This window comes from Ciconia boyciana, chromosome 2, assembly GCF_034638445.1.
Source record: "Ciconia boyciana chromosome 2, ASM3463844v1, whole genome shotgun sequence".
NCBI lineage: Eukaryota > Metazoa > Chordata > Aves > Ciconiiformes > Ciconiidae > Ciconia > Ciconia boyciana.
Genome location: NC_132935.1, coordinates 9,604,852 through 9,629,182, shown reverse-complemented (window position 1 = coordinate 9,629,182; position 24,331 = coordinate 9,604,852). Strand labels below are relative to the sequence as shown.

At 39.8% G+C, this 24,331-nt stretch overlaps 1 protein-coding gene across 1 annotated transcript; it reads right to left on the bottom strand.

Moving 5' to 3' along the window:
- Positions 1 to 414: 414 nt before the first annotated feature.
- OC90 (otoconin 90) lies at positions 415 to 23,565 on the bottom strand. The gene is made up of 17 exons (XM_072855052.1): positions 23,516 to 23,565; positions 23,036 to 23,064; positions 21,793 to 21,888; positions 18,159 to 18,224; positions 17,880 to 17,939; positions 17,434 to 17,608; positions 13,337 to 13,449; positions 11,819 to 11,947; positions 10,252 to 10,293; positions 9,368 to 9,424; positions 7,045 to 7,095; positions 6,670 to 6,726; positions 4,597 to 4,746; positions 4,133 to 4,231; positions 2,124 to 2,298; positions 1,216 to 1,322; positions 415 to 716 (listed from the first exon to the last, which is right to left on the bottom strand). The coding sequence occupies exons 1-17, from the start codon at positions 23,563 to 23,565 to the stop codon at positions 415 to 417; spliced, it is 1,758 nt and encodes a 585-aa protein (XP_072711153.1).
- Between the last annotated feature and the right edge of the window lie 766 nt (positions 23,566 to 24,331).

The window sequence follows — 24,331 nt, the reverse complement described above, 5'->3', positions numbered from 1 at the left end:
TATCTGCAAAAGGAGTTGAAGTAGATGCAGAATGGTTTAATTAAAAACCTGAAATACTTAGCCACCATCAGCAAGATTCAGTCTGAACCAACTACACAGTTAATAAAAATCAGTCTTTGATCAGGAGAGTTTTTACTTAGAAATCGAATGAAATTATACAGAATACTGTCAAATAATTATTTAAGGTAATATCTGGCCTAAATAGATGGTCCATAGTGCTGACTTCACTACAGTAAGGAGTTATACACCCTAACATTTAATACCTAGTCTATAATTACGTCTTTTGTGTGCTGGAAAGTATAAGGCAGCCTGTAGAGTGACGAGAAAGAGTAAGGTTTGGTCACGCAACGGCTGACTGTGAAAGTCTCCGTGCCATTTCTCAAGCGCATGGTGGTGGTTGGTTATTATCTGCCTTCATGTTTGCACAGTTCTGGAGTTTCCAACAGGACGGTGTGTCTCTCTTTTTGCTCTTCTTAATACACTCCACAGTGAACCTTCCTCCTCACTGCTCTCCTCGGAGCTGGAAATCCCGGTGCTTATTTCTGGGCTGACTGAAGGCCTCTCGTAAAGGTCACTTTGACATAAGACTTTCTCCTCTTGGCACTCTTGCCTGTGTGGAAACTTAAAGCTTTCATTGAAGAAGGCAGAAGCCATGCACTCAGCTGCTGTCTTATCACAAGCACATAGTAGTTTCTCACACATGCTCCAACCGATACCTTAAAAAGAAGTTTCAGAATTAATATTTAAAAGCAGTTACAATTAGTCCTTGTGTAATTTACCATGGGTAGATAAGCTTTTCAAAATAAAATTTTCAAATCTGCCTTGAATTTTAGTCTCCAAATTTAGTCATCTAAATCACCTTTAATCATCTAAATATAAGCCTGACACCAAGGTGCTGGGCAGCTGAAGGTCCAACTGTCTTCAGTTGAATTTGTGAATGTAAAGACAACACCAACTGACTTCTGTCTCCAGTCACAAAATATCTGAATGTAATTTTCTCAGCCTGACCTGGTCACATCACACACAGCAGTGTAATAACCTTTATCTCAACTAGGAAAAAAGCTCGGTCTTATAGTAAGCATTGCTAACATTTTGTAAGCCAAATTTTTCTGTCTCCATACTCAGCTCTAGCAGCTCACAGTCATGGTGGCCTTCAGTCTGTAATGCTTTGATACACTGTCAGGACATGAGAAATTTCCTCTAACCCAATCTTACATTTTGGCTTCTGATCAAAACATACAACTTCAGATCTTGAACTTGTTTCTGCATGACATCCAAGTTTCTTAACTTGTTCCATACAACAGTGATGAGAGAAGCAGCACCTAAAATAAACAGTAGATGTAAATGAAAAATACTTACTCTTCCTGCATCACAGAGCACTCACAATTGTTTTATCTCTTTATTTTCAATGCCCATTAAAACTGAGAAATTTTAGTTTTCATATCATGGAAAAATCTTTTCCATAAAGAAGAAGAAAACCACCCCAAAGTGTTCCTACTTTCCTCCTATACCTGTTCCTACTTTCACTACCTCCTTCCTAATTCCTTTGGTATCATATGTTTAACAGTGCTGTAGTTTTTTAGGGGTTTTTGTTTTAATTTTAAGACATATAATTACAGCTGTAACTGTGACCTAATTCTCTGTGAGAAGTGTCTTCAAGTGTTCAAATATTGTTGGCTGAAAATCTGAAAACTGCATCATGATAGCCAGAGCCTTCATCTAGTCTACTTGATCATGTGTAGGCAGTCTTATTTGTGTGCAAGTGTAGGAAAATTGTGTGTGCTGTATACTAAGTGCTATACTTAGACCTGACGTGGCCAAATTTCACAGCAACCGTTATCCTCATCTCTTTTGATATACTCTTCCTTCTGCTCTACTTACCTCCCATCATTCTCCTTTCTTATTTTGAGTTAGCAAGTCCTCTCCAAAACATTGATGCAATAATAGAATGTCTTAGTGACATTTGAGTATTTCATGTTTTATGTATTTAAGTGGATTTTTTTTTTCCAAAATGTGGCCTGACTACTGATACAAGGCCAAACAAAAGGCATACTGGTCTTTGTTGGTCCCTAGGCACGCCAATAATACCCGCAGTAAACAGCAGATTATAGAAGAGCCCACACCTGTCCAGTGCATCAGTAGGATAACCTCTTCCTTGTTGGCCACAGTAGCAACCGTAAGACTCAAATTCCTCTGGGCATCGCTCAGTTAAACAGAACAGCATTTGTCCTAGCTGGGGCAGCTCTCTCTTCACTCTTCCATTTCCTCTCTCTTGCAGAAAGGTTAATCTCTCACATACTATGAAGCAAAAAATATTATTTGAGACATCATGTTTTCACTGGCTGGGGGCTCTCTTGTGATGCTAGAAGTATTTTCAGAGCTATCAGAAACTTTTAAAGACAACATTTTACTATTTCTAAATCATTGCTCCAGTCCATGAACTATGACTCTTAGAATACTACTGAGCAAGACAGCAAAAGTGGGGGGGAAATATTTAAGGGGAAGAGAGTTCCCTATGAAGATGTAAATTACAAGTCAAACTGGATTACAATGAGAGTACTTTGCAATCCTTTGTAGTCCTTCATAGTTAATTTTTTCTTCTAGGGTATTCAAATGTAGCTGAGTATTCAATAGCTTCTGTCTTGGCTAATTCAGAAAATAGAGTCCTAACTTCTTGTGCTTGCACAGTGATAGCTGGGCAATGACTATGCTGTGCTGGAGGAAACAAAAATTATTTTTTTTTTCATTTGAAATACCTTCCACCTAGCATTAAAGGTCTACTAGGACTAAGATGTACATGATTCCTTCATGCTATGCTTACAAAAATTGTCCTGATAAAGTTGGCTACTGTCACAGAGCAATCAGTAATAGTGTTGCTTTCCCAAAGGAAAGATTCTGGATTTTCACTTCAAAGAGAGTTGTTCCCTGATATTACAAACCAGGGAAGACCACCTTGAATTATCACATTCATGCTTTTTAACCGCAATTCAATTAGAGCTATGATGCCTCTATCCCAAATGCAGGAGCGATCTGTCGTAATGGTTACTGTGCTGATGAGATCTTGGCATCTCTGTGTCACAACCCTAATGCATCCGTGGCTTCACCCACTCAGGAAGAGCTGATATTTTGGGAATTAAGCCTACGATTTGAGAGCAGACGGTGTTCCATGTCAGGAAAAATTATGTCAAGTGGGCCTCTTTTGGGACTTTGCCACGGAAAGGACTTGAAAGGTCTGATGGTTGGACTGGGGGAGAGAGAGGGCAGGCTTCTGTTCCCTGTGTATCCTCCTTGCTCCCATGACTAATCCCATCTTCCCTTCTGCAGCCCTAGACTGACTCTCCCTGCTTCTTCCAGGGACAACCCTGGATTACTTCCCCCAATAGAAAATTCTGCCCATGTGCCTGCTTGAGTCTTTGCTCACTCATGTTAATTCACCAAGAACGAAGCCCAGGTTCATGTGCTGATGTGCACGCTCTAAAAGCTGATCTTTTGTGATCAAATTTTCCAATTTGACAGAAGGCTGAGTTGATTCTTCATGTCTGCTCTGTTCCAGCTCTGGGACTGCTTCTCTCCATTGGGAAGCCTAACAAGATGGATGGGACAGTCCATGAGCGTGGATTTACAGCAGTGACAGGTGTGAAATGTCTTGGGATCTCTGTGAACTCTGGGCAGGAGTTGGAACAGAATCAGAAATGGTGAGGAAAAGGATGACCCTGGCAAGACTTTGGCAAGAGGTCAGAGTGAGGAGCAGGGGAAGTTCCTTTTATTTCTTCTGCTGCTTGTAAAATAAAGTAACTCGAAGACATGATTAAATTACTGCCTAAAAACAAAAGCAAGGGCAAACATTTACCGAGCTCATTTTAGATCTTGTACTGTATGAAAAATGTACTTATAACCTAATCATAAGTAGTTTTTATAATTGTTAGTGATAGCACATTGGTAGAAGAGGTTAAACTGCTGGAAGCTTTTGCAGATGACTGCATCTCCTGTTCTTATAAATACCAGTACATATGTGCTTGTCCAACTGGTTTAGAATAACTATAATCTTTATATGTAATATACACCTACCTTTTAATATAGAGGTAACTGAATGTTTCATTAGATACTACTGGAAAAAAAACACTTCATTTACCTTTTCCGGCAGGTTCATTGGGTCCCCTGTCAGACAGTACCAGTTCCAGAGCTATTCCAGAGGAAGCTGTGCTCTGGCCACCCTTTGCAGGGCTTGTCTCTGGAGGTGACATATGCATAGATTAGACTTGCAAAGGTTGAATAAACTGTTCTTTCAGTAATGTGTACAAAAGTGCATATTCTGAACCATAATCAATTGGCAGTCTTCTAACTTTTGTTTAATTCATAGTTGGAAGGCTGTTCATTAATGGTTAGTTAAGCTTTCCTGGTCAGTGTTTGACAGTGAACCGCCGTTTCCAGTGCAGTCAGTGTTGTGCACCCTGTATTCTGTGTAATCTCTCCAGATTTAGGGAGAAAATAGTGTTATTCCACATATCTATGAGAAATGCTGAATCCTCAGATAGCTGAGGACAGGAACAGGGGAGTGCTGTAAGTTAGAATAGGTGTAATTCATTTTTTACTTGCCTTTTTCCTTTGTCCTTGCAGATATGCCTTCAGGCATCTTCTCGGTGGGGACAATTTTGACTTGCATTGAGTTGATATCTCCTGGGAAGGAGGCTGGGGAGGTGGTTATCTCTTCCACTGGGACCACAGCTTCCATAAATCCATCCTCTTCTGAATAAGCAGAAAGAGGAAAATGGAAGAAGACATGGAGCAATAAACAGCAAGATTTTCATTTTAGATAGCAGGTCAGAGTAATATCCTCAGGCAGAACTCATGTGAACTGATGGTCATAGAGAAAAAAAAATAAAAATGAAGATTGGAAAAGCAAAGAGTACCCACACTGGTCATTTCTTCACTTTTTTTGCCTTTCAGAAAACAAGATGCTGGTTAAGTAGGACCAGTATAACTACTGATTTTTTTTTTTTTTTTTTTCAATTTTATATGTTGCATCCTGAGGTAAAGAGCTGTGCCAGTTGCTGGAAATCATATGGGTTACTGATTAGTCAGCCACACTGAGAGATAAAGTACAGGCGAGATGTCATTTTCTGTGTAAATTGCTAAATTAAAGAAGTGTCCATTCACATGAGGATACCAAAACTGATAGCAACATTAGGGAAGGTAGAAAATTATTTTCTGACTGATGCAGAGCTGGGCAACTGAAGGATTTACTTCATTGTAACCACAAGCAAATATTAAGGGGAAAATACATCAAGGATGAATAGAAACATAACTTTAAGGAGATTCTTTATCCTAAAAATGACATTGGTATTTATTTTTAGATTATCATCTGAAGTGTTATTGTTGAGCAGAAATGTTTTGTTTAATTTGGGGATTACTTAACTTTTTCTTTCTTTCTTTTTTAACCTTTTTTATATAAGCTAACTTGTAAATGAAAACACTGTTATCAAATGGAAATCAAATGGTTTCATTTTTTCTAAACGTCAATATGAAGAATGTGCCATTTCACAAAAAAAATACTTTGAAAATACTAGTGAACATGTGGTTCCACATTTTTAAAGCCTTTCCTTTTAAATTCCTTGGCTGAACTTATTAATTGGATTAAACTCAAATTCATTAAATTTGTCCCTCTGATGTTCTGTTTTTAGTATGTATTGAAAATAACCTGTCAAAGGATAAGAGAATAGATTAAAAAATGAAAGTACCACTAAGAACACAAGGAAGCCCATGAAAGGTTGCAGAAAGGGATCAATAGCAACATGCTAGTTTTAATAGCTCAGCAAGGTGCACATTTTATGCCACTTTGTTTGACAGTGATGTGTTGAAATGAAAGCGATTCCTGCTAGATGTAGAAAATAAAACTGAAGTTTGGGAAATTCTGCACTTAGCTAAGAATAGATATTACAAATGATCTTCTGGGAGCCATGCAGACCTACAACAAAACACCACACACAGATTTTCTGATACATTCAAGTTAATGGAGGAGAACATTTGACCAGTGTTTATTACAGCAATGCCATATTTCTGTATTGGGGTGGGAGACATGGCTACTGTCCAGACAGTGTAATCAGAGTTAAAAAATGACTAATTTCTTCTCTCCATATTCAGTGTTCCTTGACATTTTTCTGGTGCATTTCAGTCTGCCTGAATGATCCTTTCTACAAAAAAGGGGCCACTGAAAACTTCCAAGTCTACCAAGGTGCTCTGCTTCTAGCTGTAGCTACTGGCGTGGCTGTGCTCAAAACAATAGCAACTGCAAAAGCTGAAACAGATTTTAGACTGGGAAAGAATTTGGCTAAATTCTGTATAATAAGGGAGGAGGCAAAATCAAAATTAATCCTTCTGGCAGCAGATGCTATGAATGTAATTTAAAGGACCAACCATTATATCGAAAAACCTTATATGAAGGAGTTTTCACAAATACTTGCATGAGGAGTGCAAATGAGTGTCTGGAGGCAACAGACAGCAAATACTTCTCAAGCTGGTTTTATTGTTTGTGTATCTGCTATCTGACCCTGATCTAAATTTGATTCTCCGGCAGCCGTGTTATCACCATGCATGGTTTTTAAATGTGATGCTTTTAGATGAAGTATTACTGTGTCAGCCAAAGGAAAAGGAAAGCTGAGAGTCACTGACCTTTTATCGAGGGGACGGAGGGAGCAGGAGCTGTACTTCTGTGGTCCCTTGTCGTAACTGTACAAAAAGCAGAAGCATCGTGGCAGTGACCTACCTGCTCTATTTCTGCAATGCATTTCTGGAGTGACTTTTACAGAAAACATCATAAAGCTTAACCAGACATCACTATTAGCCTTGTTTTATAAAGAGGCTAATTAGGAGAAACAAAGTGGTTTGCTCAGGGATGTGCAAGTCAGTAGAACTAGGGGTATAAGCCAGAAATCCTGAGCTGCAGATTTTTGCCTGTGACACTGTAGAGCTTCATAAACCAAAATCTGTTTTCACCTGGAGTCAGGAGTGACTGATTCATCACCAAAAGTATAATCAGACTCTTACCTCCAGCTTTGGAGGTCCCCAGGACCATCTCACTGGGCTCAAAAGAAATCACTGTTGAAGACAGAAAATGTAAACTCAGAAAACAAGTTGCCAGCACAGACTCTTACGAGAGATCAAGCTGCTAAGAAGAGATTTTTCACTGAAGCAGGAAGACCCAGGCATTTCATGTATAGATATTTGCCCGTTTTTCTCTGTGGTGCATTGATTATTGTAGACAAAGTGATACTGATAAATTCTCATTGCTGTGTTCAAGTAATGTGCTTTACACTAACAAAGAAGCAGCATAAGTATGACTGCAGTGGCAAATTCAATATTAAATCCATTTGATAGACAAATATACTAAAGAGAATTAGGTCTAAAATCTTAGTGTTGTGCACAGAAGGATGCCACATTCCCTGTGAACACCTCATGTTTACCTGCACTGAAAGTCAAGTGCGGATGGGCAGCTACCAGCCCAAATACTTCCCTAACCTCTACTTTATTTATTTGCCTGATAAACTTTTTTCATTTATCATCAGCCACATTTTCATAAATTATAAACATATCAATTATAAAAAAACCCTCTGCATCTTTTTGTCTGTTGTTAGGGTGTTGTGATGTGAGGAAGGATGTCTTTGCCTTTGAACAAGTTTCTGAGTAGTACTTAGCTTTGGCTTAATGCAGTTCCCACAGTTGTTAATGGTGAAGCTCCTATGGGCTTGAATGGGGAGACAGCTAGTTAAAGGGTAAATGGTTCTCCAAATATTTCCTTCAAAGTCTGACTAGATATGTTATCTGTGATACATTTTCAGCTTTCTAAAATTCCTAATACAGGTCTTTATCCCTTAGCAATATTTTGAGCCTTAGGATGAACTACGCCTCTTTAGAGAGCACAAGTAATCATTTTTTCAGGAAGTAAAACATTGCTACAGATGTGCAAATACAGGTGCACTCACTCCTTCAGGAGTTCTCAGTTTTCTATTACCAACCCTCCCAGAAGCAGCGAGAAAAACATGAACCAAGATTGGAGCTGTTGTTAGGCAAGAACAAGAAATATCTGGTAAAAACCCCACTTTGATAATAGAGGAGAGGTATGAAGGAACAGTCACCACTTACACTCGGCATAAAGCCTTTTCAGATAGGTGCCCTTATGCATGTGGCACTTTTTTAAAAATAAAAAAAATCTGTTAAAGTCTGAGCATTGTTTCTTAAAAAAAAAAAAAAAAAAGAAGAAGAAGAAGAAAAAATTCCATATGGTTTTGCATTATTCCAGATTCATACTTAGGGCAATGACTTGCTTTGAGAAACACAGAGCAGCATACTACAGATTGAAACCAGGTTCTTACGTTCTCAAAAAGTGCAACTTTCTACCTCTCCCCACTCCCCCAGTATAACTCCCGAGTTTCTCTAAGTTGAGCAGTGGCTTGGTTGCACATTGCCTGTGTGCTTGGCAGATACGGGGTCTCTGTACATGACAGTATGGCTTTGCTTGTGGTGGGGCCACATTACAAGAGTGCGTCAGATAAATCCGGCAGTGAATGGTCTAAAACTGGTCTCCTTCTGTATTTCACTACTGTATGACTTGGCCCTCACTTATGAGGTGGGCCCTCCCAGAGCCACCCGGGGCTTTGGATGACTTCTCTCCACAGCCTCTTGTGTTGTAGTGCACACCATGCAGGTAGGAAGAGAATAGTTTTCTCATACTGCAGCAGTGAGATTTTGCAAGCATCCACTCCTGAATAAGATGGCTATTGATTATAGCAGAAAAAAATGAAGATTGTGAGAAGAACCACTTGGTCTTGTGGTTTAGGAACTCACTCAAGAAGCACCAGAGTGAGAGGGACTTCAACCAGGAACTCTACGTTGCAAGTAAATAAACCACCAAACTGCCAGTTCTTTTGCAACAATCCACGCTCAACTTTCCCTCATGCCACTGCTTGATCTTGTATAACTAAATGTCTCTTTAAAGACAACAAATAAGCAATTGGCTGTGGATCCAGTGGTTGGCACCCACATAGCACATCTCTGCCAAACAGCTTGCTTGCTGCAACCTGTGTTCCCAGGGAAAAAAAGGTCTGTTTGGATGAAAACAGGTTTTGTCATAGAGTGCTCATTCTCAGCCCTTGGGAAATGTACTGTAAACAGTGGTTAGGCACATCACATGCACAAATTGAAAAATTGCACCTTCTCCTTCAGTCTTGAATTTGATCACCAAAACATTATATCTACTTTTATATCAGTCCTTTCAGAAGGGCAGAAAGGAAGCAAGCAGCTTATTCTTGTATTTTATTCTTTCAGCTTTTGGCAGCTGAAAACAGTGCTTCTTGCACTGTAAGTTGCCAACCTTCTTCCATGGATGCAGTTGCAGCCTGTATTTTGTCAGTTCCGTCATGAAGGTACTCTGCAAAAATAAAAGCATTCTTACTCCAGAGTCATGGCTTAGGATGCTCATTAGACAGGATCTTGGCATAACATGATCAGAGTCATCAGAATGGAACTTAGTTTTCAATATTATTACTATTGTGCTTTTTGTAGGGTTATTATATGATATAAACATAGCAAACACAAACCTAATTATTGATAATTACAGTAACAGTATTAAAATCCTGCCTTAGCATTTATTCACTGCTGATACTAAATTCTACTCAGCAACATACAGTATAATTAAAAAAAAAAATCCCTCAGACTCTATCATAAACAAGAGAAACTGGCTAGCAATCAATCAGCACTCTTTAAATTCCCATTTCAGCAGGTACTTAAATACTTAAATGAAGACATGAATTAAACATTTCAACATAAAACTTAAATATTTAAATCCAGGCACTTGGCTAAGGAACCTTGATGCAGGGGCTTAAATGTGCATGCAAATAGAAAAGGATCCATCTGAAAATATTTTTAAGTTGCTTTTAGTGTGTTTCTTCTTATATTATTTCTAAATGAGATTCAGGGTTCTCTTCTGAATTCCTTCTCAGAAAAAGGAGTCATTTGGCTGAAATTTTCCTGTGCACCTGTGTAAAAGCTTGTCACAAAAATAATTTATTAGTTTATAGGTTTATAGTTTATTAGGCTTTTTTCTCTTCCTTTCATATTTTGACGTCTTGCTAAAACTTGTCTTTGCTTCTCAGAAAGGAATTCATAGCTTCCAAAATACTCATGTTATTTTTCTGAGTATAAATTTATCTTGATTTAATATACTTCAATCAAAGAATTACAGAGATAAGGACATACCCTCCGTGTGAAGTGTTGTCATCTCTCTCTTGCTGGTTGTTTCTGAAAACGAGAAAGCTCTCTCATAGACTGAAGTGTGAGAAGGGAGTTTGTCACTGTTTAATCTGAATAGTACAACAAATCAGGAGTTCATTGAATTTATTCCTATTAAAGCAAAAGTTTAGGCAAATATATCCCCATTTCATTCACATTTTTCTCTGTAATAAAGAACCTACCCAAATCCTTTTCCTAGAAATTTGTCAAATAGGATTTTTTTTTTTTCCAAAGCCTGAACTGGACAGAACAGCTACGCAGACAGATAATAACATGAGTGAACACTAAATAGAAATGTTTCATGCAAAGGATTTTTTTTTTCCATTAAGAAATATGATCAGGAGCCTAAACTTAGTGGAGGTATTCAGTGAGCTAGAGTTGAATCTATCTTTATCAGCAGTGGTAAAACCAGCAGGATTTTTCTGTTAGCGCTTAACAATTTCCCCTTTATTTGTAATGTGTTGGAGCTGCCATACTTTATATGAGAGCCATTTGATCCCAGTGAAGGATTACTGGCTTACACAACACAATTTTCTGGCTTTGATGGAAACTTTCCTGTGGCATTTTCTTCTCCCTTGACCTATTCACGAGGGGATGCACGCATCCAGAGCATGATATAGGTGTGTATATCTGTCCTTAGCACTGAGGTGTGTGAATATGAGCCAAAGGATTAGAAAAACTAACATTGCTTTTTCACGTCTGTCTCAGCTTGGAAGTTCAAAGGTCCTCCCCCTGCCATGATCTGATTGCAATCCGTATGAATTAAGTTTTTAATCCAGCCCTGTTCCCACAGGACAGGTATTCAGTCTTACAAGGCTGTAATTTCAGCTACAGAGCACAGATCAGTGCATGACAATGGAGATAAATATCCCCTTCATCTTGAGAGAGGATTTTTCCTTCCAAGATGGAAACCAAGTAACAGAGCAGAGTGGGCCTATTTTTGCCTTTCCAGCTAGTGTTTGCATGATTCAAGGGGAGATTTGAGCTAGCAATATTTTCAGTTTGGCATTCCTGCTAGAGACCTCAGTGGGTCACTAATCACCCCAAGTATCGCCCATTCATTCAGGTTGGCAAGAGCCTCACAGGGTTGGAAGGAGCCTCCTGAAAAAAAAATTTCTTCATATATAACTGGAATTTCCCTGTTGCATTTGTGTCTCTTGCCTCTTGTCCTGTCCCTGTGCACCTCCAGGAAGAGTCTGGCTCCATCTTCTCTACACATCCCACTAGGTATTGAGGACAGCAAAAAGATCTCCCTTGAGCCTCCTCCTCTTTCATCATGTGCTCCAGCCTCCTCACCAGCTCAGTAACCTCTCCTGGACTTGCTCCAGGATGGCAATTAGTCCACCTTCTTCTTCTCTCTTGGTATTCACTTGAGTAGCAGTAAATGGAGAGGACACATGAAACAAAGAATAGGACAGACTGCCAGATTTAGTGCAGGAAAGCACCCAGCTACTGCTTCATTCTCTTTGGGGCAAATTTGATGCCAGTGGAAAAACTGGCAGGAAGAGACAGTCGATCAGATCCTTATTATTACCTGTAACCAGAGATGGACAGAAGGAGACATCCAGCCCATTCAAGGAAGAGTTAATACGTGCATTCACAAAGCATTCAATGGCATCTTTGTCGCAGTTGCAGAGGAACTGTTCACAGGGGTCCCCAGACTCTGGAAATAAAATAAAAATCCAAACAAGGTACTATTGAAATATCTTTTCCACCTCCTGCTTTTTCCTCCCTGTAAGGTTTGTGTCTATAATCATTAGTGCAAACCTATTTATACTGTGCTTCTTCACATTAAACACAGTCAAGTTTCATAGTCCAACACAGTTTGTTTTCGAAATGCCATCCAATGTAGCCTGGCACAGCTGGCAATAGACTTCTTGCCTGTGCTGGTTCATTCTGCAGAGTAGCGAGGACTACAGAGCAGGGCTTTGCTGCCTCTAGTTTTTCCATGGAAAACTTAACCCAGCTGATACTGAGTCTGACATTTCACAGACTTCATTAAAATATTCCTCCTAAACTCAAGAAGTCATAGTCCACAAGCCAAGCCTTTCAGGTAAGATGAGTTTTGCTCCTTATAAAGGATATGAAACAGTTTCCCAGGAAATATTATTTGCCCCCTTCAAAACCTTCTGCCTTTCAGGGTTTCAAAAAAAACATTGACCTTTCGGAGCTGTCACACTTTTCACATTTTTGATGGGGACTATTTTTTTTTTCTTTCTTTTTTTTTAGTTTGAACAAAATTTTTTCTGATGATTAAGTATGGAAAGAGCTAAAAAGGCACTATTCATGTTTAAATGCACTTGGACCTTTATAGATTGGCCTAAATAGCAAAAATGGTTTTAATTTGAAACAAGAAAAGGAAATTGGATCAGATTGTTGCTTAAACACACTGTAAGGGTATAGGTTTGGGGATTCTGCTCTGCTTTGCTGGTATCCTCAAATCATGTTCTAGCATATAGTCTTTTCTGAGAGTCAATACTTGCTGAAAAATTATATTAAAATTGATCAGGCATCAAACAGCCCCACTCCACACTTGACAGGACTGTATTAGTATTACATGGAGTAGCTCCTATTATAATGGCACAGTCTCTGCCCTCGTTGGTGATACTGTTGTATCTGAGGCGTGTATACGACCCTGTCAACAAAGAATTTGTTCCTTCAAAGTATATAAAAATCAGGCCTTGAAGCTTCAGAAGGGAACTGTTTTTCAGGTCTTTCCCCAGCATCCTCTGAATTTCTGATGTGTGGAGATATCTCAAGCAATGCTTAGTCGTCCTACAAAGTCAGGGAAACCTCAGCAAGAGGCTGCCTCCTCAGCAAGAGGAGCACTGGCAAGTTATGGGACTTCAAGTTTCCTGCCTAGTTGGGCTTTGATGCTTCTGTGTATTCCTGTTTCCATTCATCCCTGGGCAGAACACTTAAGCCCTTAAGAATCCACACATGGAGGTGGTTTCTGCTAAATTTATATATAACCTTTGGTAGATAGGCCAGAACGAACTTCTTGGTCATGGTAAGGCTCCAGTATTACGCTCTTGCAATAGGTTAATCTTACCACAGGTCAGGTTTTCAGTAGAGCAGCTGACATCTGTAGAAATCTTTGATGGATCCCATGTGCACTCCATCTCCATTGCATCCTCGTAGCATTTGCGGTGCTGGAAACAGCAGCTTAAAAAAATGAAATAACACAAATGTCACACAATTTAGTTTCAGTTCAAGATCAGACTGCAATGCTTTTGTGTCACTCTTACACAAGAATGCAAAAGATGCCAAAAGAGAAAAAGTATTCCTCAGTGTGGTCCCTAGACACAAGAAAGGCCGAGTACTGCTTTTCCCTGAGTCAGTCTAGTGGGATGAGTGCAGATAGATGCAAAACTCAGTGGTAGGAGCAGGTCTGCATGCTGTGGGAGACCACACTTACATTTGTCTCCTTCTGCCGTACCTGAGTTCTTACAGCTCAGCTCTAGAGATCCTGGCTCCAGCCCTGCCACAACCTTTCTCACTGCAGATTTGGAGAACTACACAGAACCTGGCACTCATGGAGTGTTAATGCCTCTGCAATGCCTTGTGAATCCCTGTGTCTCATTGAGACTACATAAATAGGTGTAGGGTTATCCTCTGTTTCTCGTACTTTCTCTTCTATGCAGCAATCAGAATTAAAATGCACCATTTAGCCATGGGAAGGGGCCACAAAATATTTTTCTCACACTGGAGTAAAGCAACTTTACTACCTCCTACCACCACACAACACACAAAGCTCCTACCACCACACAACAAGTTAGAAACCTTTCGTTTTCCTACGCCCCTGCTGTCATGCAAACCCCAAATGCCTGCATGACCACTTTAGCTGTGAATAGCAATGAAACAGCAATGAAATAGTCAATAAAACAACAAGCTCGTCAGCAATCATCTCTTCTCTTCAGCTGTTTTTGAACAGACAAGCCATCTACTTCTATATTATAGCAACATCTGTGTGCACTGACATCAGCTGTAAATGAAACACCAGTAAAACACTCTGTCATCATTTACCCCATATAAGATTGTTACATAAATTAAGCAGGGGCTTGCTGTTAGATTTAGACTGAAATATCCTCATTTATAGAAATGGCCTCAGAACATGGGTCTGTTATTCAATTTCCATTGGTCTTGACCATGCCGAATGCAAAGACAACATTAACAGTCAAAACCATCTGCTGCCAGGAAGGGTTAACTTGCCATCACAATGTAAGGAGTTAACTTTAATTAAGCTCACGTGGGATTTTTGTTAAAGACACAGTGAATGTGTTATTAGATATCACCCGCAGCCCTGCGTGTGCACTGACCTCACCAGTGGACAGAAGCACTCCTGCACTGATCAGAGCGGGGAGCAAACACCTGCCCCTCGCAGGCTCCCTTCTAGGGTACGCATTCACTTGCTCACTTCCTATATTTAGGAAGCATGAATATTTAATCACTTCCTATATTAATAAATAATTATTACAATATTTAACATGTCCTCACAGCCAAGGAAGCAGTCCAAGTCCTAACCGTGATCAGACTTTTGACTTGGTGAAAGACATCAGTGATGACATTTGCTGAGGTTGCCAGCAGCAGATCAGAGCTCATGAATAGCATTATCCCAGCTGATGAAGTTTCAAAGGCCAATTTCTTGCACTTCAGTGTCTCTGCTGCCTGTTAGTGGTTTTGCTCCCTGCTGTAACCTGGTCTAGGAGACTGCAGAAATGTATTGAACAAAAGTGAGGGCAAACACCATTCAGTAGAGAGGCCCTGATGGTTCCTCTGCACCAGTAACACTACTGTGCCTTGTTTCAGAGGTGAGACTGAAATGGAGCTTACAATGCTTACGAGCATTACGATGAAGTTCATAAGCTCCATCAGGAACAGAGTTTTAAACATATAGCTGATTAAATGTCTCAAGACCCACTCCTGTCTCTGCCTGAGGTCTAGTGAGGTGTCAGCACCTGAAATCTCCTCTAACTGCGTAATTAGTCTAATACAAACTCTCTCTAGTTCTTGTTTGTTTAGAGCATCACAATTACATCAACACTTAATGCAACAGTTAATCAGAAAATTTACTTGCCTTCCCTTTGCAAGCAGGGGATTGTAAGACATGGATTGTCCTCTGGGCACGCTTCTCTTTCCCCATAGACTATGGAGGTCGACTAGGCTCCTAATTTAGCTATGACAATTAGCTACCCTGGGAAATGGGAAAAGGTTGGGCTTATGGGCACAAACATTCTCCAATGCCTAAAAAATCTACAGTGAGGTGTTCAGCCCTTTTTTTGTGGAACAGAAGTGGCGGTGATAAAATCCAAGGTCTGCAAAACTAGTTTCTAAGAAATAAAGTTAGTGAAAAAATTGCAACACTGTGGGAACTGTGTCTGAGAAAGACACGTAGCAGCCACCTGTTTGGAGGCTCTCTTGAACCAAGGGCATATCTGTGTCAGTGGCAAACAATAATCAGTCTCCATTTACTGCAAACTGCAGTGGGGTTGCTATGCTGCTAAGGAAACCTCACCGCAGGATTGCTAACCAATTTGTAAACACGAAGGGACTCTGTGGATGTTTCTCAGGACAAAACTGCTGACAGATAATTCTGCTGTTTCTGTATTTATGCTGCTCTGCATATGAAGCTCTGCAAAATGAAGCTGAGTGAAGCAAAAGCCCAGGTGCTCAGCTCTTCGGGTATCAATCCATTGAACTGACTCAAGCTCTCCTTTCAGCATGTCATCATGACTGTTCAGAAAACCTTTCCTAAGAAGTCCCATGGATTTTTTCCAGTAGCAGGATTAGGTCTTCATTTTCCCAGCCATCCCATGCTGGAAAGTGGATGGATTAATTTCCAGCTAACTGTAGGCATTAGCTCTTTCTGAGCTAATGCTTGGTGTCTTCACTCAGGGAATTAATACATCACATTGTTGGAAAAACCTTTTTTCTATTTAGACATGGATGGACCTTGATTCTCTTTTAATTTCTTTTCACACCTCCTGCTTGCATAAGTGAACAACCATTTGATTGTCCTGGCTTGAGATTAATTTTTTTTCTCACTAGCCCAGTCAGGGTCTGGGGCAGTATCGCTCCAAAGCACAGAGTGGAGTCTGGATGGTTTTGTTCCTGGTGCGTGGTACTGGGAAGAGCTATTGAGCTACATTGTTCTTCTCTGTGCCTGGAGGCTCCAGTGTCTTACAGCCTCTGCATGTACACAAGTATTCAGGGCAAGATCTGCTTAACCTCCTAACTGCCACTGGAAGTCATACTTAGCTGTAAGTTGATTCTGTTGATGCTTAAATCCCCTCAGATGCCAACATTTTCATTATAGTACACTATGAGCTTACATTGCTGGTGTATTACACAGCTCCCAATACCAACAGTTTGGTAAGATTGTAAACCCACTAAACTGCTCAGATTAATGCTCTCCCACTCACCTTCTTAACAGGTCCTCCAGTTTTTGGCACCAATTTAAGTGTGAGACAGAATTCCCCAGTACAAAGAAATTAATGAGTTTTTGTTCACAAAGATCTGTTCAGAATTTAGAGACCTCTGGGTTAGATATGTCGAGGAGATGGGTATGGTGTTTACTTATTCTATTGCATTAATGGCCACTCTTTGCAACCAGTTCAAACCTGCTGTGCCACCGGAGTTGCTGTGGCGGAATTATATGCAGGTGTAGGGGACTCTGCTTTTATCTGTAGGATGGGAGTATTTCTCCGCATCGAAGTGTGGGGAAATAAAGAGAGACGCTGAGCTATGAAAAAAAAAAGCAAGTGGATCATCACATCCTGTAGATTAGGACCACCTCGACTTCACCTGTTTCCAAACCATGCTGTAAGGCAACTGGTACAGGGTGTTGGCCCAGCAAAAAGACAGTGCTCACCAGCAGGTAGGAATAACACAGTACAGGGCTGATAAACCAGAGTTGAAGTTATCTTTTGTAGGTCGTATCAGATATTTAGGTTGCAAGTGAGTGATGACTAGATTAAACAGAGCCGGATGGTGTGAGACTTACTTACCCTCTGAAAAAATCTTCTACTTTTTTGCAACTGTCCTTAAATCATTTAGACAAGTGTTATGCTTTGGGTCATGAGAGCATGAGGGCACGGACAGCCAGTCAGGGCAGAAGAGGACATCTCTTACTTATAAGATGAGACTTACTCATCAGCTTCATCCACAGGGAGGCCTTCCATCTCAAACCGGCAAGAGCAACCATAGTCTTCAAAATCCCTGGGACAAAAACCAGTAACACACTTCATTTTGTTCACAAAGTTGAGGAGGGCAGGAAAGTTAGTGAAGATGGACTGTAACCAGGTGAAGTGAGAACCCAGGCAGTCTGGAAAGAGAACAGCCATAAAATGCATGGTAAATGGAGGTGGGCCAGGTGTGGGTCACAGATGGGTGACATTTGTGTGAACGCAGAGCTTAAACAAGGCAGTAACACAGGGACATTGAGCAATGCTTGACACTCAGCAGTATTTAGTTTTATAATAGTCTTCGGGGAAATCTACAGCTTCAAAAATCCCTGTTCCTTTTCAGTATACATAAAAAGCAAACCCCATGGGATTTCTGTTCAGTGCTCAAGTACAACTGGAACACATACTTACCAAAAAATAATGCAACACTTTCCACATTTTGAAAGACTCCATTGAAGAATGTGGCATTGTCTAAATGAAAAAATAAACAAACCACACTTCTTTTTAAAAAAGTAAATGACAAGAACTGTCCCCAGACTCCCCCTGGTCTTGCTTCAGTTGTTAAACCACTTTGAGATATGAGTTACTAGCTATTTGCTAACAGTGCACTTCCCTGCAATGCTCCTGGAGTACAAGTGGTTCCCCACTGCCATGCAATATTGTAGAAAGTAAAGCTTAAACCATTCTTACTCAAGATTCTTTCAGGTGTGTTAAGAAGCTCTGGCAGGAATGCTGGCGGCTCCAATGCTTGGCCACCTACCTCAGCAAACAAATTTGAGAAGAAAAAGATTTAAAAATAAAAAAAACCCCAACAAACCAACAACATATACTTCATTATGACACATACACTGCAGGCATTTTGAATACCTTCCTACACTAGCAAGCTGATTTATCAAAGCCATGAAACACTTGCTTAGCTCCATCCGCACCCAGGAAAGCCCAGAAGCGTACTAGTAAGTCACATTGACTTCAGCTTAAAAATCAGTCCTCTGTTAAACTGAGGTATTGCTAGTGAGGATGTGCTAACCCTTGTATTCCTGTGCTGTTCTGAACAGCAGCACTTACTGGGATAAATCAGTAGAATTGTATAAAATTTTTAGTTGCCCAACTACTTTCATTGTCCCAAATGTTTCTACTCTGTAACCCTGTGCTCTCCACTTATTTGAAGTCAAGTTTGGTTTTTCTGAGTCCTTATTCCCTATTGCCTTATTGCCTCTCTTCCTATCACTATTTCTTTAAGTCAATTATCTCATTTTCTTTTTGAAGATGGTAAGTTTTCCACACTTTTATTTTCTTCTGTTTGCCATGTCCTGAATTAGGGTGAAATCTAATACTTGTTCTCTCCCTTCCCATTTTTTTTCCTTGTTCTTATCTTCTGCACGAGTTTAGGAGAGAATGTGTTACTTTTGGATTTATTTAAACTTGACTTTTTTTTTAAAGATAATAAGTCAAGGGTATTTATTGGCTCAAGGATCTAAAAAATTAAGAAAAAAAGTAATGTTAAATTCATGGCATAGCTTATGTCTCAGAATAACTGGCATTAGGAAAGCTGTCCATTTTATCTATGAAAGATTCTGGGAAAGAGCTAACAGTTATCTTGCTAATCTGTTGCATTTTCCTGCAATAAATATAGTTGTAAGAGAGTAAAGCAGAGTAGTGTTTTTTTTAGATACAAGACTTAAGTCTATGTTTAGCAAAGGATTAGGAAAAAATAGGAATTTTTTTGGTTTGTATATAAGGGCCTTCTCAAGATGTCTACAACTTTTGTGGAGTGAACAAGATGATCATCTTGAACAAGATGATCATCATGGTAACAGTCATATGCCTCCAGCAATTCATTTCTCAATTTTAGTGGCAGAATATAGATATGGGATTGAGGGAGGTAGGAAGAGGTGCTTCCTCTTATGTTATTCTTTTCCTGAAAGTCTTGGTCACAACGAAAAGCTTTTAAATGAACAGCAATCCATCAGAAATGTCCTTCATTGCAGCAGGCCCAAAGGGAAAAGACTGCTTTCCACAAACCAGAAAAGGTCTCCCGGTAAAGGCTGGCCTTTTCACAGAACTGGAACGAGTGTGTTGAAAGCTTGATGGCCATGAGGAATCCAGATTCAAGTGAAATAATGGTGTGCTTTGCAAAATAAATAGCATTGAATGCTATATATTTCTACACGTGCTTGCTAAAGAAAAACTGTCCCTTATTTTCTTGCTTAAAGCCTGTATTTCCTCTGCAATGACAAACATCCTTCCCCCAAGCCACGTTCTATCAAGTGCATCTAGAGCCAGGTTTTGACACACTGCATAACATCATGGCTCAAACTCAGTGCCTATTGATGAACAGCCATCGATCATTTAGTCCTTTCAGCAAAATTTTGGAAAACATGAAAATCCCATGAGTTGAAATGAGACAGAGGAGAGAACTGATAAAGCCACATTACAGAACTGCTAGAAGTTGTGTTTGCTCCAGCATCCTTCACTTGCACTTAGTTCTTCTCAGCAAACTTAATTCGCACACTCCAAATTAACACATAAATGTTTGAAGCCACCCTGGAGAAAAATCTCTACCACAGGGTCAGCAGCTTGGTAAACCTTTGGGTCTTCTAATTCTTTCATTACGAAGAGCGATATTTCTAATTGTCACTAAGTCAGGATCAATGAACCAATGTTTGCTAACAAGACTGCTCAATATTGTTTAAATAGTGTGTGTGGGGGGACAATGAGAAAGTACTTTCTGAGAGAGTACTTAAAAAAGAGAATTATTCTCTTTTCTTCTTTTGCTGTCACGTCTTTTGGGGCTATTGGTCCTACATTGTTCCCTGGATAGCCAGTGAAAGATTGCATTACAAAAATCAATCCTTTAAACCTCAGAAGACCCTAAGGAGGTCAACTTCTCTCGCCTTTCTCTAAAACCTACTAAATGACTTGGCACATGTCCTGGCGAGACTTGTACGATACATCAGCTCTTGGGCTTTCCAGTTGTATACCTTACCCACAGAATTTATTTCAACATTCAGATACATGTGAAAATGTTTCTGGACTGTGTCTGTGATGTTGTTACTCTGACAACGCTTTTCTGAAGTGTTATCTGAAAAAAGCCCATCAAAAAAACATTAGTGCACCTCCGGATGTTTTTGGCAGTCATGGCTAATTAAAATGTCATGATATAGGGCGTGGACACAGTCATTGTAATCCTTGGGGAGCAGAAACCTTGATTGTGCCAGGAAAGGTCAGGGTGCAGCAAACCCAACCTATTTGATTTATTCATGACAAATCACATTAGCTCCTCACAAAGATGCTAGTTCATGCACAGATATTTGCCTCAGTCTCAAAGCAGAGATCAGCAGAATAGATCCCGCATAAAGATAAATCAGTGATCCTCTCCAAACCTAAAAATGGAAACGTTTTATATCTTTATGCTCAGATTGTGCTTAGCTGGGGGAAAAGAATCTAAAAACTGTGGCACAGCATTTTGAGGATTGGGGGAAATCTTTTTCAAACATTATGTCAGAAAAATTTCTGAGTGTCCAAGTATTTCTGAGTGCATTAGATATTATCAATATATATAGTCCCCCTTATATCTGGGGGCTAAATACCCCTTATTTTTTATGAATAAATGGTGTAGGTATTTTGGCATTCTCTGTCACTGCAGTGGGAAATGCTAATATTCTTACTGATTTCTATTCGTATAGTAGGAGTCTTAAGGTTCAGCTTCATCAATATATTTTAGCCCATGTGTTTTGTGTTAGACCTGTTTCTTTACTGACTTCTAATGCACGCAACCCCTTAGAAGAGAGGCAACTGGTGAAGTTGAAATAGGTCAGTGCAGAGTTTTGTCTATGCCAAGGTGCTGAGTTTTCTTTTCCCTTTAGAAATAACCCCATGGAGTGACCGGAAATGGTGTTAGACCTTCTAAGAGTCCTTTTCTTCACCTGCACACCGCTACTCTTAATGACATTCCTACACAGTGCAGGGACTGCAGAAACTTGAAATGTTTGCCCATCCCTGTCACTGGGAAGCTAATTCACCCATGACAATAAAATCTAAAGAGTTATATGAATAATGACCAAATGTTAGCAGAAGGGAAATTGCAATTTTTTGGTTATATTTTTAAGCCCACTAAATGTTTCTTGCTTCACTACAAGTCCTGAGAAAAAACATGTTTTATAAGTACTCCACAGATAAACTTATTTAAGTGCATTTGGATGTTGAACAACTAGGTTTGAGGGCACAGAAGGCGTGCTTCTAAAGGATTGTTTCCAAATGCACATGCTTAAAATAGTATTTAGGCATAAATGTCAAATAATCATAAAAATACATTGCCACTTACCACCGTACAACACCATTGACATAGACACCAGCAGAATTACAATCATTTTTTGTTTAATCCAAAGACAAGAAGATGTCACACAGCAGACTGGTGTGCCTGGTGAGTTAAGTAAAATATTAGGCAGAATGTTATCTCTTGAATCTGGGAGTGGGAATACATCAGCTTAGAAAATAATTCTTTTGTAGCCTGGCCATATTTCTGTTTGATGTAATTCAGTTTTTACCATTATCATCGTAAATGCACATATTACAGCAATGGTGAGCCTTATGTATCCTTCAAATTTTACCAATGTCCTCTAGAAACTTGACTAACAATATTTTTTTTTGGTATTGCTTTAGGTGAGTCAACAGGCTCTGCCAAAGTGCCATAGACAGGGAAAGTCCATGTAGCAATAAAATGGTCTACTGAAAGTTTCTTTTGTTTTGCAAACTGTTTTCACATCTTACTTGATCTAACAGGATGTTTAAACAATTCTTCACATTATGTTTAAATGCAGATATTGTGAAACACTGTGTAAATGAAGAGACATTCTGGGATTACTTCTGTTGATCCCAGTTAATCTGCAATCCATTATATTAGTTTGCTTCACATGACAAAAATATCTCCCACTTTGTAGTAAAACTTTTACTCTAATCTGTGTTGAGACTGATCTAATGTATCATATATTTTCCTAATGATAAACACTATGTTGTTTGGAGATCTTCAAGTTCTGGGTGTGCTTGTCCTTACAGAAACGCATGTAAAGAATTCTTCTGAAGATAAAAGCCTTGCATTACTATTCATTAAATGACAGATAATAGATTGGTTTTGAACTACAGTCACAGTTTACCCTAAATTTAGAATGATTTTCTAAGTAAGTCAGACATGGAGTTTTTTACAGCCAAATAAATGAACATTTATTTACCAGTTTTCAAATACGTTATCTGCTCCCCTCAGGTCAAATATTACATTCATTTGTATTAAAAAATCTTGTAATATTTCATCAGGAAGTGAGATTATAAATCTAACAGCTCTAAATATTTATAGTCTACTATTCCAAATCTCATACCTCCACTTTAGTTTACAACTCCACAGTCCAAAATAGCTTATTCTACATTGTTTTCTTCCTGATTCCTGTATTATAGAGTATATCTAGAAAGGCTTACCTTGAAGGATATTATTCGAAAGCAGTTGGATGGAGGACAAATGGATTTCAACAAAGTGAGCACTAAGTTATTTATACCCACTTGGATATATACCTCACCCATGTGATCACTTCCTTTATCAAACCCACTTCAACATTTATTAATTATTTCTTCCATGAGATTCCTTAGAGTCATTATGCCCACAGAGTATCTTAGCAAATATAGCTCCAGACATGTAAAGGATCTATACCGAGAAGTCTGTTTTGCAGGTGCATTCACCGTATAGTAACTTTCCCTAATACTCTTGGCTGTAATTAAATAACAATCATCTCATTGTTATTAATCACTCAAAAAATCTCTGGGGCATGTGAATATGGCTTTAATAGCTTAGCAAGAGGTAGTGTTCAGTGATGAAAGATGAGTGAAAATTTATACAGCTTTAAACACTGGCATTCCTCAAGGCTGAGATGTCTGCTCTTGTCTATCCACGGTGGCTCTGATCCAAAGCTGAGTGAAATCCAGGGGAAGGTTGAGTCAATGAGCTTTGGGAAGGCTTCTCCTCGTCAGGTGTGCTTTCTGGCAGGGTCAGACACAGCTACCCTTCAAAGCTGCCATCAACAAAGGCAAACTCTCCACTGAGTTTTAGCATGGAGAAGTGAGAAGTCTGACAAATTGGGAACTGTAAAAATATGTGAACAAAAGGCTTGGCTCCTCCAAGGCCCTGTGAACAACATTGTCTTCAGAAAAGCCTTTGACACTGTCTCCCATAAGATCCTCATAGAGAAGCTGTTGATGTATGGGCTGGATGAGCCCAGTGAGGTGGGTTAAAACTGGCTGAATGGTGGGGCCCAGAGGGTGGCGGCCAGCGGCGCAAAGTCTAGTTGGAGGCCAGGGACTACCAGTGTACACCAGCGGTCCATACTGGGTCCAGTCTTGCTTAACATCTCCATTAATGATCTGGATGCTGAGGAACAGTGCACCCTCAGCAAGTTTGCAGATGACACCAAGCTGGGAGGAGTGGCTGATATGCCAGAGGGTCATGCTGCCATCCAGAGGGACCTTGACAGGCTGGAGAAATGGGCCAACAGGAACTTCATGATGTTCAACAAGAAGTGCAAAGTCCTGCACCTGGGGAGGTACAACCCCATGCACCAATATATGCTGGAGGTCACCCAGCTGCACAGCAGCTTGGCAGGAAAGGACCTGGGGTCCTGGTGGACACCAAGTTGAACTTGAGTAAGCAGCAGTGTGCCCTTGCAGCAAAGAAGGCTTAGGGTATCCTTGGCTGCATTAGGCAAAGTATTGCCAGCAGATTGAGGGACTGGATCCTTCCCCTCTACTCAAGGCTGGTGAGGCCACACCAGGAGCACTGTGTCCAGTTTTGGGCTCCTGAGACAGACATGGAGAAACTTGAG